We start from the raw sequence: 15,994 nt of genomic DNA on the forward strand, positions 1-15,994 counted from the left end.
CCAGAGTCGTCATCTCTTGTGACAATTCAAACTGCCAGAAGAGGATGTGGGTAAAGACCTTCTTTTAACCTCCCTGCTCTGGGAACGACTGCCCCTCTGGATGCAACACCTCTGTGTTAGCAAAGGGAGGCTGCAGGGGAGGACCTGGGCTGTTTCTGCCACAGATGTCACAGTTCTGGGCTCTGAACTTGTTTTTCACATCTCAGTGAAAATGAGAGACATGTAAATCCCAGCCAGTTTTTTACACTGCAGAGATGCAGATACCAATAGTGCAGCAAAGGCTGAGCCTTGCAAACACTCGGAAATGCCCACAGAGTCGAGGCCTCTGCTTCACACGGAGTTTTGCATCACTGATGAGGACATGCTCAAGGTTACTTCATGCCAGACATTCCCATGCAGCACTTCTCTGGGTCTCTCAGGGTGTATTTATCTTGGTTTTTGAGTCCTAACACCTCCAACTTCGATATATTTATCCTTGCAAAAAGTCCTCTGAGGGAAGGCAGTTGTGTTAATCACCACTGTACAGATTGGGAGTTGCTGGATAAAAGGCTAAATTAATTTCTTGGGACATTTGTGGCTGTGCTGGTCTGCCAGGCACCAAATTAGCATCAGGCCCATGTTGGTCTCTGGGCCATTATGGCCACTGATTGTAATCACAGCAAGGGGAACTGACTTCTCCTGAGCTTAACACAGCCCAGGAAAATCAATGGCAGAGAAGAACACACTGAACTTGTAGCAGGAGCTGATTAAAAGAAAACTATTTATTCACAAACAAAATGCAGCTACCCTTGGAGTTCACTGCTTTAACTCTTCATTAGCCATATGCTCAGCAGCAAGTGGCTCTTTATCCAGGCAGGCACTGGCACTGTGCTAAGAATGGCTCTGGCCGTGAGTGTAGTTGGAATTCTCTCCACATTGCAGCCTGGGCATGGGGAAAACAGTGAACTTGAAACAGGAACAAACTCTCCCTAAGCTTCCCAAGCAATACTGGAGAAAAACAACTACTACACTGTATAAAGGAAGAGTGAGCAGGGAGATTATATTACCTTACCCTCTAGGAACAGTTCACCAAAACCAGTGACAAGCTGGTTCAAAGAGAGAGGGCAAAAAATGCTATTCCAGACCAAAGGATGTTGTTTGCTTGGCATCAAGGATAGCCTGGGAGTTGATCAGGCCTGACTTAGTTACCTCTGAGCCTTCATGGGAGAGGCAGAGAGAAACAGCACACGTCTTCCCCCTGCCACATCCCACTTTTAGGACAGGATCAAGCACTCTTGGGCAAAGCTGGTCCCCTTTTTTGACTCCAGTGGCAAACTAAACAGCACCTGCCCTCTGTAGCACAGCAGGGAAAGGTGACTTAGCCATGGGCTGGCAGATAAAACTTGTACCAGTGATAAGAATTAACTGTTGGAACACTTTGCTGAAGGATGTGGTAGAGTGTGCACTCCAAGACGGTTTTCAAATTATGAGAGGACTTTCTCCTCCTAAACAGATAGATAGATATAGATAGATATAGATAGATAGATAGATATAGATATAGATAGATAGATATAGATAGATAGATATAGATAGATGGGTGGATGAGAGAGGGGGGTGTGTGATGTATTCAGCTCAAGGCACATCCATCCAGGAGAGCCACACCAGATGCTCAGACTGGTAGAATTGGTGACCACAAAGCCCCAGATGCCCATTCCTGACCCAGGAATCACCAAGGCATGGGAACAAGGTCCTTGCAGCATCCCGCTGTCAGCAGCTACCCTGAGCATCTCCAGGACACACTGCAGCCCCCAGAGCTCCAACAACTGATAAACCAGCCTGTGGGAAGGGGCTAACCAGGGTGGAAAACTTCTGGCAGCCAAATTTTGGCCTGAGGCTGGACACACATCAAGGCAAGCCAGAGGTGCCCCAATCACTACGGGCTACCATGGGAGAAGGGAAAGGCTGAGTCAGAGAGCCCAAAGTGGCCTGTGACAGCACTGTGGGACTGTGCCAAGGGAAACCTGATTTATGTTTAACTGGCTGGAGTTAATGTTCACCCAGGAGCGTTCCGTGACAGCTAGACTTTAGACTTAGCTCAGAAAACTCTGGCTGAGTGCATGATAAGACCCTGGCAGCCACCTTCTCTCTGCTCCTCAACCGCAAAAACATCTTCAGAAATGGATGGAGCCTGGGTCTACCTGGTGACAGGAGGATGTGGGTTTGTGGGCGAGAGGATCGTAGAGCTCCTGTCTCAACAAGACTACATCAAAGAAGTCAGAGTTTTTGATTCAGTAGCAAGAGAAGAAGTAGAAAAACTCAGCACAGGTAAGAAAATGGCATCAGCATCTGTTTAGTGGCCATAATTCTCCCTCTCATGGCAGCTGGGGTAACGCTGGAGATGCCGCAGTTACAGGCGTGGGGCAGGAACCTGGATTAAACAGACTGGGTGAGGAACAGCTTCCAGCTCAGAATTTTTACAGCACAGGACTAAATCAAAGAAAAACGATCCCTAGGGATGGATCACCCAAGAGATGTTGCCCAGTGAGGCTCTAAGTCCCCAGGCAGGGATCAGTTGTGAGGAGCCACGTACACACGGAGTACGTGACATGGGAACTTGGCTGCCCAGCGGCTTTGCTCAACCAGTCTGACACAAAGGGGCTAAAACAACATCCTCCAGAGCTGCTCCACTGGTTCTGAGGAAAAGAACTGAAAATCCTGACAGCAACAGAATCAAACTCAGAACCTACTGCAAGCCTTCTGAAATAAATTATGGAAATAATTGAGAGAAACATATAGCACCCTAAAATAGGAAGAGGTGAGTCTCAGAAAACACTCAGAGATACTGAATTAATCCATTTGATCGTATTCTGAGACCTGCCTTCATGCAGGGTTGAGTACAGTGAGATATGTTGGGGAAAAACAACCCGTTTTACTGGATTCAGGAATACCCATGCAAAACAAGCCAACGCAGCTCAGGGTGCCCTGCTCAGCTAATGCTGGGCTGGGTCCCCTGTCTCTGACTGCCCAAACCTTCAGCCTGCTTTGAGAGAGGCAAAAAATGCTGAGGGAGATCCTGTTGGGAGATATGGACAGAAAGGAGATGCACCTACAGCAAGTCAAGGCTCCCAGGGAAATATCACTATCAGAAACCCTCCCTGGCAGATGAACTCAGCAGACTGGTTTCCCCAGGTTTCAGGGAGCCAATTACCTTAAAAGCACCCATAATTGAAGAAAAAGCTGTTTAAACCTTAGGGAGGTGCCAAAATCCATGCTGCAGGAGAGGTCTGTGGCCTGACACCCCAGCAAACCACAGAGAACGAGGCAGAAGCAGCCTGAGGGGCCATCCCAACCCCATCCCTCTGCCCCAAGGCAGCGTCAGCTCCACCACAGCCTTCCCCACAGATGTTTGTTCTGTTCCCAGGCCACCCCGGGCAGCCCATTTATTTCTGCCCCACCAGGCAGTGGGCACAGTCTGGGTCCTTGATTTCTTACCTAAACTTACAGGTACAAGAGGTATTACAGCATTACTGTAATTTTTTTTTTAACAACAATCTTCACGATCTGAAAACCACATCCTTCCACTCCATACTGGTTTCTGCTTTAGGCTAAAGCAGGTCTCACACACTCCTTCCTTCTCCTCTGCTCCATCCAGCACTGCAGGGCACTGGCATTGTTCCCATCTGGAAGGGGGGCATTGAGTTTTGGGCTGTGGCCTTCCCACTGCTGCAAAAAGCTGATGGATTTGTCTCCTCCATCCTGCAATTTATCCTCCTGCTTTACCTGTCTCTGCAACTGTGCCTTTTTCAGTCGACAACAAGCAACAGCTCCTGAGGTGCCCTGGCCCAATTTAATTCCTTCATGAAGATCAGCTGCCTCTTCCCTGCTAAACCCAACAAGTTCTCTTTGTTCCTATCAAATTTCACCTTTCTTTTTTTTTCCTCTCCTCCAGACTCTTTTAGTTACACTTTGCTCATTCTCAAATCCTCCAGCGTGGTCCCTCCCAGTCCGATGTTATCTGCTGATTTAATGAACAAATCTGCCAGATTCTTGATGAAAACAATAAAAAATACTCAAATACAGCAATAAGCCCTGGAGAGCCCCAGGGCAGCCATCTACCACAGCTGGCAATTCCCTGGGAGCTGTAATTCCACCAGCTTTGTGCTCTCCTTAATGGGGCTTATTTAGCCCATGTTTTACTGACTCCTTGTGAGAGTGACGCTGAGTTTCCGAAGCCCTTCGAAAATCAAGATAGATGACATCAACTTGTTCCACAATATCCCTACAGCCTGTTACCTTGTCATGAGAACAAAGGAGGTTTATCTGGCTTGCTTTGTTCTTGACAAATCCATGTCAGCTGCTTCCATTCTCCCTATTATCCCGCAGGTGCTCACACACACACGTGGTTTGAGTGTGTGCTCCTGAACTTCCTGGGGTTGCAACCAAAATGTTCTGTAATTTCCTGCCTCTTCTTTACCTCCTCTCTCAGCACAAGTGTTTCATTTGCTCTGCTGAGCTCTTCCAGTGCCTTCAGCAGTTCTCCAAAGTGGCTGATAAGGCACTAAAGCTGCAGTTACACCCCTCACCTCTTTAGGAGCCCTGGGTAGAGCTCATCAGGCCTTGTCAATTTGAAAATTCCTCGTGGATGCCTTACAGCAGCTGCCTTAAGACAGGTGGTGTGAAAAAGACTATTTAGCACTTCAGCCTGACGAGTTCCAGGCTTTCCTAAACCACAGAGTAGGAGAAAAATTCCCCCCAAGAGTCTTCTGACACCCTGCTCTACACTTCGGTCCTCCAGGCAAGGGTTTCACCTCTGCTACATGGACAACTCCTTTCTTTTTACTCTCTATTCTCCCTGAATCGACTCTGTGCTTTACTACTAAATTAATTTAGTATTAAAACTCCTCATAGTGGTCCACTGATTGTTGGCTATGCTAATTAAGAAAGCAGCCTGACCCTTTCGTAAAATTTCTGCCTCCTCCTCCATCCCAGGCTGCTCAGAGAACACTCAGCCACTTGACCTGCTGTCTTGGATTCTGTCCCTCCTTCTGGACCATGAGGAATAATCCCCTTCCCACCTTGCCCTGTTGGATCTTCTCTGAGGGTTTCCCTGTCATAACACCCCCACAGCTGCAGCCACAGACCCTTCCCTGAGCTACTCATTTCTGTGATCCTTCACAAATTCCTACCCTGATCCCAGGATGTGTGAGGCTCTCCAGGCAGCTGCCAGCCCAGAGGAGGCAGAGGAGACACCTCCTTCCCAAAGCAACCCCGGGACTGGCTTATTGCAGATCCCTGAGGAGTACAGGCTCCTAACCCCAGCTTCTTGCTGGCCTCTTCCCAGCTGTGGGAAAGGAAAAAGGGAAAAAACCTACTTAAATGTTACAACACTGTCTCAAAGCAAGTAAATGAATAGTAGAAGCCAAGAGTAGCCATGTATGGAACTGCTGCTCTGAGGAAGAAGAAGGAGAAGGTAAAAGGGAATAGGGGAAAAATTCCTTCTGAGTGACTCAAAGGGAGGAATTTCCTACGAAACTTTCTAAACCTGTTACATTATTTTCCTTCTTAATCTACCTTATTTGCAATTTAAACAAAGCTCTGTGCAATGTCTCTTGAAATTATCGGGTGTTATTCCCAGCAAGCCCTAAAATGTTCTGTCTGAAGGGAAGTGTCCGGCACAGCTTCCCCGATCCACAGGGGCTGGAGCAGCTGCAGCTCTCCAGTGTGTCCTGCTCCCAGGGCTGCCCTTGGATGAGAGCTGGAGATTGGCAGTGACAGACACAGCAATTCTGCCCCACATTTGATGTAGAGCACTGTGTTGAATTAAACCAGATGCAAACCTGGCTTCTTGGAGTTCAAAAAAAAAGGACTTTTGCCCTGGTGTGCTGGATTCAAACAGCACAGTCACTGTCAGAGAGCGCTTGCCTTGCCCTGCAGAGAGGAAATTCCACACCGGATCCTGGCTCTGCAGGAAGGTAAGGATGCTGACTTGTGTTCTTTCCCCCACCCCCTGCATCTCTGGCTGTATTATTTTTCTGCAGCTACCACTCGTGTGACAGTGATAAGAGGAGACATCTGCGACTCCAGCGTGCTCCTCGCTGCCATGCAGGGCGTGCATGTGGTCATTCACACAGCTGCTGTGGTGGACTACAGGAACACGGTGCCCTTCTGGGAGATGAGAGCTGTCAACGTCGGGGGTGAGCCTGAAACAGGGAGCTGAACACAGCCCTGCCCTCACACACACCTTGCAGCCACACAAGAGGCTACAGCAGACACATCCACCCGCGTTTGGTGCTCCCTCGTCCTGAATCCCACACACCCCGAGATGGGAAAGGTGCCCGGGACCTTTCCAGTGGGGAAGTTTCTCCCTTTGCCCCTCTGTCCTTGCTCAGGGCTGGCCATGCTGCTCCTCTCCAGTGCTCATCAAATCTGGGCTCAGTTTTGGCACAGCTGTTCTGGTGGAGGGCAGAATTCCCCCGATGGCACTGAGGTGGTTCAGGACACACCTACAGTGGTAAGAAACGGTTTTGTGTGTGACAAGAACAACTAAAATTAACCCCTGTTCTAGATAGCTCACAGCTTTCCCAGGGATTTTACCCTGTCTCTACCAGCACAAGGCTGTACCCATTGAACTGCACCCACTAGAAGGGAGTGATGCTGTTTTAATTAGCAGAGTGATGCTGTTTAATTAGTCAGAGTTCTCAGTATCGTGTATCGACAGGCCACGTGTAACTGAGAGCTCCACAGCCCTTTCCTCCCACCACCAAGAGCCAATTTCATGTTCAGAGCAAGATCTGCTTAGAGAAAATTTGTTCATAAATCTAGGAAATAAGCACAGGCTATAAAAATAATGAAATCCCTATTACAGCAGCAATTCCAGTGGCACCTCAGGCTGTTAGCTACTAAAATAGTCGTTAACCAAAAGGAAGGAACTTTATTTTTTTTTAAATACGTATATTTCCAACTCGATTACTGCTTAGGGCTTCTACTATTTGCTGATACATTCAAGGGTAACATTTAAATTCCAGCCTTCTTTTCATCGCTGTAGTTGTTTTCAAAACTCAATGCTTTTAAGAGCCTGTATTGTGCTCTCTGTGTACTGAGAATATTCAGAGCCTGAGGGTTCCTGCTGCCTTTTAGTGGCTTTGTGAGCTCTTCCCCTTCACTGTTGCCATGAGCTCTGTGCTTCAGCACAGAGAGGATTTACAGACAGCACTGAACACTGAGCAAGTCCCATCCTCAGCAAACCAAACCTCTTGCAGATGTTGGTGACATTCCCAGAAAACCACACACGTGAGGATTTTCCAGTGTGACCGACTGCCTCTTTGAGGAGCACAGCCTGGGATGGCTTAACAGGAGCCTGTCCCGCATTTCTGCCTCCCTGTGGATGGCTCCACATGGTCATCCCTAAAATGGGGCTGCTGCCCTCACTGGGGCTCCTCAAAATCCTGAACTGAGAGATTAGTCTGAAGTTCTCTCTTAAAATCATGGCAGATAAAAGAATAAAAATGGTATTTGATACCTGCTGTAGACTTTATGGAAAAAAGTAGGGTCAGGAGAGGTCAAGTATATAATCCTCTAGCTGTCTCTCTGTGCAACTCAGGCCACAGAAATTCATCCAATTACTGCCCTAAGCCCAGCAATTTGGGGCTAAATTGGACCATTCCTTTTCAAAAGACTTGCTGCCTCGAATTAAGGGTGCCAGTTAATGGGCTATCTATCATGGCTTTCAGCAAGCCATGACAATGCTGAGGAGTGGTAGTGTGGCTATGGTTAATTACCATTTCTGGCCAAAATTTACATCTCCTGCTTTGATTCCCTCCTCTGCTTCAACCACTGGCTGCTGAATCCTGTTACAGTCTTGTTGACTAAATTGAAGAGTTCTCTTCTACAAGAACTATTTTTTCCATCTAGTCACTTATAGACTTTTTAATCTGCTTTTTGTTAAAATGAATGGATTTTAACACAGCTGTTTCCAGTGATGTTTCTCACCAGGGGTTCTCAGTTTACTTTACATATTTTGATAGGCTCAGGGAGAAGCACATTGATTCTTTTCCACTGGGATTTCTGATGGATTCATGCGCTCTGAAATGATCCTAAACTCAGGATTTCCTTGGTAATTTCAGATTATGCCCTTAATAGCGAAGAGAAGAGAAATCACAAGCCCTCCCACACAGGATCTGCAGACAGGCTCAGGGCAGAGCCTGTTTAGCCAGGTACAAATAGTGTAGAGGTTTCTGGAAACCAACCCTACCACCTGCTTCCTTTCAGATCTGCCTTATCAGATCTGAAGGCCCTCAGTCCTTGTCACTGAGGTTCTCACAGGATCAGCTTGGATCAAAATCACAAAGAATGCAAAAACCACCCCTGCAAGAATCATAAATCATTTGAACCCACCAAAATACTCTGAAATAACCACACTAAACCACACACACTGACCAAGTTCAGCCAGAACAACCTTCCTTAAAGCAAACCATGTTTTGGATTTGTCTGGATTTCATATGGGCTTGTAAGCTGCCCTCATTGTTTTATTTAAAGTTCTGCAGCCATCAGGAGTCTGATGGAATGATTTCACCCTGTAGCACCCTGTAGAACTTCTACAGAGCAACACATGCAACTAAAACACGGATCCTTTGCTACAAGGCTGCAGCTCACCAACAATCTGCCCACAAACTGAAAAAGATGGAGTTTTGCTCTGCCAAGCTCTCAGCTTTCCTTTGTTAGCAGCTCTAAAGTACAAGCTAAGTCAGTTGCCAATGGCCATGGAGGTTCAGCCACATTAGAGCTGTGGATGTGACTCCTACTCATGTTATAAACCATCCCCTCCTGAAGAACTGCAACCCTGACCTGGGGCTTTACATATTTTCAGCCATAAAAAGAGATGGACTAGTTCCAAGCAGGAAAAAGCCTGGGAATCTGTTTTGGTTTGCACAACAGGAATCAAGGCAAGGTGGCCGATGTTTGTCCTTCCCATCCTGCCCCACAGGTACTGAAAATGTGTTAAGGGCCTGCTGTGTCCTGAGCATCCCATACCTGCTCTACACAAGCTCCATCGCTGCCGTGGGACCCAACACCGCCTGTGAGCCCATGCTCAGGTGAGGCTCAGCAAATCTCCATCTCTCTGTTAAACAGCAGTGGAACTGCAGCCAGATGGAGGTTTGAGCTGTGGCTTCCAAGGAGAAGATTTGTATTCCCCCCCTGTCTATTCCTCTTCTCTTTATCGAAAACTCTTCCTTGCTGCTCTTCCCGTTGAGAAGCCACGGCTCTTCCCAACCTAAGCCCGGCCAGTGATACCCCAAGGTGAGAGCTGCAGGGCCCAGTTGCACTTCCAGGCTGCCCCTGGATGTACAGCCCTGCTCCTCTGAGCCCTAAAATCATTCTCAGATAAGGTTTCAGGTGCTCAGAGTTGGGGATATGGCCAAACTACATCCTGCTGTTGGGTCAGAGTTTTTGCTCTCCCCCACAGTGAGCCAACCCAAGGGGCAGGTGGTGCCCTCCTGTTAGCACCACACTGCCCTTCCTCCTCCCAGCTTCACAGGGAACTGCTGGCAAGCCTGTACCCAGCTCCTGTCACCAAATGTGAGCAAATCTCAAGTAGCACTATCCCAGAAAAAAGTAATTGGCCACGAAGTCTTAGGGGACAGATGCACTGGTGTGAACCTGCCCTGCAGTATTCAGGTGTAGTCACCTCTTACTGTTACCTGCTTCTGACCTGTAAATATGTTCAACCCTTCTCCTGTTTGTGGCTCCCATGAGATTGACCCACAGACCCAGAAGCAGCAGCAGAGCTTTAGAAAAGCCTCTGTGGCAAAGGTGGGATTTGGATCAATACAAAGACAGTGGTCAAAGTAACAACTTTGAAGGTTTTTTTGCTTTGATCTCCAGAAGTGACTTTGACAATCTGCTGGCACTCCTGCCTCAGGGCTCAGCATCAGGATTCCTTTTGTATTCCTGGGGCAACAGTACCTGCACCTTGAGAGCAGGGCTGATATTTCTGAACACCAGGGGCTGAAATTTTAGGTTAAATTTGAGGTCAGGTAGAGATATCTGCAGTCTGGTACGTACCACTGGAAGGCTCCTTGCTGATTTCAAGCCTGATTGTAGCCACACAAACTGCTCAGACCCTGGAAATTTGTGTGCCAGGGGAGCTGACTCCAGGTCAAGTGGTGTCTCCAGAGGCAGCCAGGCTGGACACAGCTGCCTTCAGTCACTTGGCTCTAGAAATTTCAGCCCAGCTAGAAAAGACATAACTTAAAATGACCCACAAGCCTAAATTTCACACTCACAAGTAAGTCAAGGCATAACCCAGTTGTTTTGAGAAGTGTCTAAGCACTTGAATCTAGAATAAATGTCTGGCTTATGAAAAAATCAGAGAGCCACTCAATCCACTTAGGACCACAAGCACTAGAGACTGTGTCACTGCAAAGCTATGGAATTTGGTCACCAGCATATCCAAATAATTCCTAAAAATTCATGTAGATGCAGGCACATCTTTGTCAGTGTTTTAGTCTTTAGTGACTTAAGAGACAGATGTGAATAGATGTCTAGAAAAAATCAGCCCCAGATCTTGCCTGATCACAGCCCTTTGGTTTGTAATGGTGGCACCAACAGGGGCAAGCAAAACCCACCCAAGCTGACACTCATGGAGCTTTGAACAGCCTTCCCCACCAAAAATGCAAATAAAACCACACCTGGAGCCTTTCACTCATTTTGCAGAACACACTCAGATTCTCCCATTTTCCTGAGAGGAAGCCTTAGAGAGGGGTCTTCATTCTCCAATTATTTTGATTTTAAACTAAGGGAATTAGATAATGGGAGAAGTATCAGCCCACCATAAAAACCTACCCCACCTGTCTCAGTAGAGAGTCTAGGGATGACTGGGAGTAGCAGAACACGGCTCTGTTTTCCAGACTGAAAGCACAGGTGATGCCTTTCCCCTTTCTCCTCTTCTCATATCCCCATCCCCACCCGATCTGTTCCACCCTCTCCCTCACAGTCCATGATCCTGCCGGCCTTTTCCTTTTCCTCTGTCCCCCTTCTCCATCATTCCTCGTGGAATTTATTTAACTCCCTTGTACGTGCTCGGAAATTGGCACAGACAAAGCAGGAGGAGTCTCTGGCCGGGGTGATGGGCACAGGGATAATGCTCACACCTCAGCATCCGACAATAATAGAAAATGCCTCTGTCAGTCTCAATCCCTGGGAGACAGGCACTGCTGAGATACCTTCTGACAATGCTGCTCCAGTCTGATTAGTGTTCACTTATCTGGGATCGTTTTGAAAAGCAAGAGCATTATGCTGAGCTCTTTGTTACTACCAAGCTTCAGAGGGGTGGGGGAAGGCACACAGAGCAGAGCCCAGGAACAGCAGGCAGGTTTGTCCCTTTGTGAAGCTGCTGCTTTTTAAAAGCTTTGCAGGGCGAAAAAAAAAAAAAAATTAAAAAAAAAGAAAGAGAAAGCAATTAAAACTAGAACTTCTAGATAACCTCCCTCTAATTGTCTTGGGCCTCTCCCGGGCTTGCAACAAACCTTGCACAATCAATCTTTTGTCTTGCTTGTTTTTTGGTTTGTCTGTTGTTCATCCCCCGTAAACACGGGGAGGGGAGGAGGGTTTTGTGAGAGAAGCCCAGGGTGTGTGAGGAGGCTGTATTCCTGATGCTCCTAATTTATTTCTGTTGCTGTAGCACAAGGAGAGCCTGATCTCAGCTGGGATATCTGACACACAACATGCCAGACTGCTGAACAGGCAAGAGCCAGGCAACTGCATCAGCCACATTTTACCAGGGAGATCTGAGCACAGAAAAGAGAAAGCAACTTGCCCAAGGTCAAACAGGGAGCCTGAGTCAGAGCTGGCTCTCCCAAGGCCCAGCATTTGACAAAAACATCTCTGCTGCAGATTTGCTGTGTGGATCCCTCACAGACCACTGAACCCTTTCAGGAGATGTATCCAAGCCCATCTGCCACAGGAGGGTCAGGATTCCTTGTTGCCCTGCGTGGGGTACCCCATGCCTGGCAGATCCTGGTTTGCTGGGGTGGATTTCTCTCCAACAGCAAAATATAAAGCAAGTTAATTTAAAAATGGGAAGAAAGTCTCCAGCAGCACATGCAGGGAGAAAGAGTCGGTCTGTGCTACTCAGGGGAGCATGGGAGCAAGTGAATGCTCCTTCCCAATGCTGCAAGCCAGGTTTCTTCACTCCAGAGCCCACTGGAGATGCTGAATCAAATCCCATGACGGCCTCAGGCTGATCTAAAGCCACTGTGACACCCTGTGGGGAATAGAGCTGCTTTCTGCTTTCTCCTTAGAATTATTCCAGGCCCTGTGAGGCCAGTCCCATTTTAGATCCCACAGGCTTTCCCCTTGGCAGCTGTAAGGTAGGAGCCTGAGGAGCAGGTTGTCTTCTACAGCCACAACCCAGTGTCCCCTGCTTGTCCTTGGCCATGGGCCCTCTGCTTCTCCTCCCCCTCAAGGGTAATTTGTGAGGGGAGATGAAGGAGCACTCCCAGCACAACCTTGCTGATTGCAAGGCTTCAGGAGATCTCCAGCATCTCCACCACATCCCCAGCAAATGCCTCCCAACTTTAATCAACTCCGTGAGAAAATTAGGTAGCAGTTTCTCCTTTTAGTTTATGGCTCATGAGAGGCTTTTCTCTGCCTCTAATGTAAAAATGAAGTAGTATTGCTCTCATTTTCCTGCCCTCCATCTTCTTGTGCTCTTTCTACCTTACTCAGCTTCTATAAGTTGCTTAAAAATGTAACTCTGCTGCCTTCTAATTTGCCTGATGGAATGTTATTTCAATCATGCTACTAGACAAAACTAAATCCAGTTCTGAGAAACTATTGCCCTCATGCAAACCTGCCTGTGAACACCCTGCACCACCTGGTATTCCTTGAGGCCTTATTCCTCCCAAAGTGCAGTGAGGATCTCAGCTTCCCATAGCTCCCAGCCAGCAGAAGTCCCTGGGGAGCAGGGAATGCAGAGCAAACCAGGCTGGGACAGATGTGCCCGAGCCCTGTGCTCTGCTCCACGGTCACTCTCTGTCTCCCACAATCTGTTCCAGAGGAAATGAGGACACTGAGTACAGTGGGGAAGTGGAGCTGCCCTATGGGAAGACAAAAGCCATGGCTGAAAAAATTGTGCTTGAAGCCAATGGGAAAAAGGTACAAAATGCAGTGGTAGCACCCCTGGAATTACAGCACAGGATGGGGGAAAGGAGGGAGATGGTTGAAAAGACCCCACAGCTCCTGTCTAAATGTGCATCCAACCTCTGCCTGCATTTGATGCATAAACCACATGGTCCTAAGCCTACCAAAGCCCGATATTCCCACATCAGCCACACTGTCCCAAGATCAAAGGGTGCTTCCCTTTGAGACTGTGCTTCAGCTCCAGCAGGAGTGTGACTTTGGAAAAGGCCAAAGGAACTGGGTTCACCTCGTTCATACTCAATAAAAGCATAACTTCCAGGCTTTCCAGAGTGACTTAAGAACTAACAATATTGGTGTACCCAGAGCCAGCCCCCTGCCCAAGGCAGCTTGTTTAAAGCTACCTTGTTTGTTTTAAACCCAAGGTCAGTGTTTTAGACTGGCAGTGAAGTCAGCAGCCAGAAGAGTTTTTCTAGACAATGAAGGAGATTGTAAAAATGAGACTTGTGCTCTAAATCACTGCCTGCAGCATCTCTCCCCCAGTCCCAGTTTGAGGCCATCCAGTTTGGCTGGCTTCCTCTGGTACCTGGTTTTGGTTGTTGCAAATCCTCTTTTATGCATCACAATTGCAGAAGAGTTCATGCCTCCAGCACTCTCCACCCAGCACCTCTCAGGGAGCACCACGTGGGTGCAGGTGTGCTGTGAAGAAAAATAAAATCAAACTGGGCACCTCCTTGTGGTTTTAGGGACTCAAACCAGGCCCCAAGCATCCAGAGCACCTCTGCAAGTGTTGACTCCTCTAGGCCAGTATTCCCAGGGTTTAGGTTTATCTGGGAAACGCAGTATCACTGCGGAAGATTCCATCTCTGGATCCATCCCTCACTGATGTCCCTCCCCGATTTTACAGCTGAGCAATGGTGGTAAACTCAGAACCTGCATCATCCGTCCCAACGCCGTCTATGGGGAGAAGGCAGAGTTCCTCCAGGAGCTGTACTTGCTTGCCAAAGCCAGGAATGGTGTTATGAATTACCTGGAGCCTGAAAACACGGAGCGTAATCTCACCTACGTGGGTGAGTGAAGCACTGAGCCCTTTGCATGGGGTGCTACCAGCTTTAGTCACAGGGGATTTTACACGTCAGCTTAGCCTTAATCTCCCCAGACAGAGAGATGAGTATGGTGAATGAGCACAAATGGGTTTGTAACCACAGAACTTAGACTGGCTAAAGAATTTTTAAAGCAGTTTGTTATTACTACTGTTTTCCTGGGAAGGGTTTTCTTTTTTCCCTTTGAGAAGTGTTTCAAGGATATATGGGTGGCAGAGAGAAATTCAGGCTGTGTTTTTAAAATGTTTTTGCTATGAAAAGACACTTTGTCATTAGAAAAAGTTAAACTATTACTTCTTGTCAAATTCTTTACAGAAAAGGCTGTACTACATAACCAGTTTTAGCAAGCACAAGAAATTACTCACAAAACCTCTAGGAAGACTTTGTTTTGGTGCCTTTCAGGGGGTGTAATTCACCATTAGATCATGCAGGCACTCAGTGATTTCTGTGCAGCACACTTATATGTCTTTTTCCAAAAGTGCAGATAACAGTATTTTGAAAATGCTGTTAAAGGAGAATCAGGCCTAGATAAATCAAGTGACTCCTTCAAAGGCTCACAGCAGAGCCAGGGATAAAACCCTGGAGCGCTGCCTCCTATTCATCCTGCTCTCACTACAAAACACTGCCCTTTTGCTTCGCATGAACCAGGCTCACAAGGCACATTAATTGTCCAGCTCAAAGGGGACACCCAAGGTTTAAAGGATCTTGGAGGCCTGGATTAACTACTCAGTCTCTCTGCAGCACAGCTGAGCACACGATGAGTGCCTCCCTGCTTCCCAGCACTGAAGCTGGCAGATCCAATGCACTCATTCCACGGTAAACAGGGAAATTGAGCTCCTCCTGAACACCTGTTTCTCTCCCTCTCTTATTTCTCCAGGTAATGTGGCATGGATGCATGTCCTTGCAGCAAGGAACTTGCAGCTGAAGCCAGACTTGCTGGCAGGACAGGTGTATTATTCCTATGACGACACTCCAGCCGGGAAGGTTTACCTGGTCAGGCACGAGCTGCTGTCCAGTGCAGACCCCTCAGTGAGACTGGGCTCACACATCCCCTACTGGAAGATGTGGTTGATGATACAACTGCACAGGATCATCAGGGTCATCCTGTCCCCTTTCTGGAGGCCACAGCCTTTCCTCGACCTGCCTGCGCTGAACACCATAATCACCACCTTCTCCTATGAGACAGACAAGGCCTCCAGGCATTTCGGGTACAAACCCCTCTTCACGTGGCCGGAGAGCAGGCTCAGGACTGCACAGTGGCTGAAAGCAGCTGCAGGGAGCCTGGGACCCCCACAGATACATGAAAAGAAGAACTAAAGAGCACTTTTGGGGGAAGGAGGTTCCTTATCACACCAGCTCATCTGAGCTTCACAACCGTTATGTATGAAATCCACCAAATTTGCCTTTGCATGTTAAGTGCCCTGATTTTGCATGATAAGATGTTAAATGTCCCAGTTTTGTATTTTGCATATTAAGTGTTTCAATTGCCAAATTAGCCTTTACATACTTAAAATGCCCATCAAACTAGTTAAAGATATAAAGTTAATTCTCAGCACCATTTTATCACACAGTTCCTAGTTAAAAATCCCTGTTGATAAAATATTCCCAAATTTAATCCCTTCCTTAAGCCTTAAACTTCCAAATGTCTTGTTTCCGGCACATACCCAAGTTATCCAAGTTAATCAGTATGTTTTAAAAAGATTCTTAAAGTGTTTATGGTTCAGTTTTATAAGTTCCTTAAAATGACTGTTGATTGTTCTGCTTCAAAAGTTCCT

The 15,994-nt window shown here is 47.4% G+C and overlaps 1 protein-coding gene across 1 annotated transcript; it reads left to right on the plus strand.

Annotated features, from left to right (window-relative positions):
* Positions 1-2,096: 2,096 nt before the first annotated feature.
* Positions 2,097-15,536, plus strand: LOC309580530 (3 beta-hydroxysteroid dehydrogenase type 7-like; the record flags this gene model as incomplete). The annotated part of the gene is made up of 6 exons (XM_082294553.1): positions 2,097-2,304; positions 6,018-6,173; positions 8,963-9,071; positions 13,035-13,134; positions 14,024-14,186; positions 15,097-15,536. 6 exons carry the CDS (start codon positions 2,097-2,099, stop codon positions 15,534-15,536), a joined length of 1,176 nt encoding a protein of 391 aa, XP_082150679.1.
* Positions 15,537-15,994: the final 458 nt, after the last annotated feature.

This window comes from Coloeus monedula (assembly GCF_965178545.1).
Source record: "Coloeus monedula genome assembly, chromosome: 20".
NCBI lineage: Eukaryota > Metazoa > Chordata > Aves > Passeriformes > Corvidae > Coloeus > Coloeus monedula.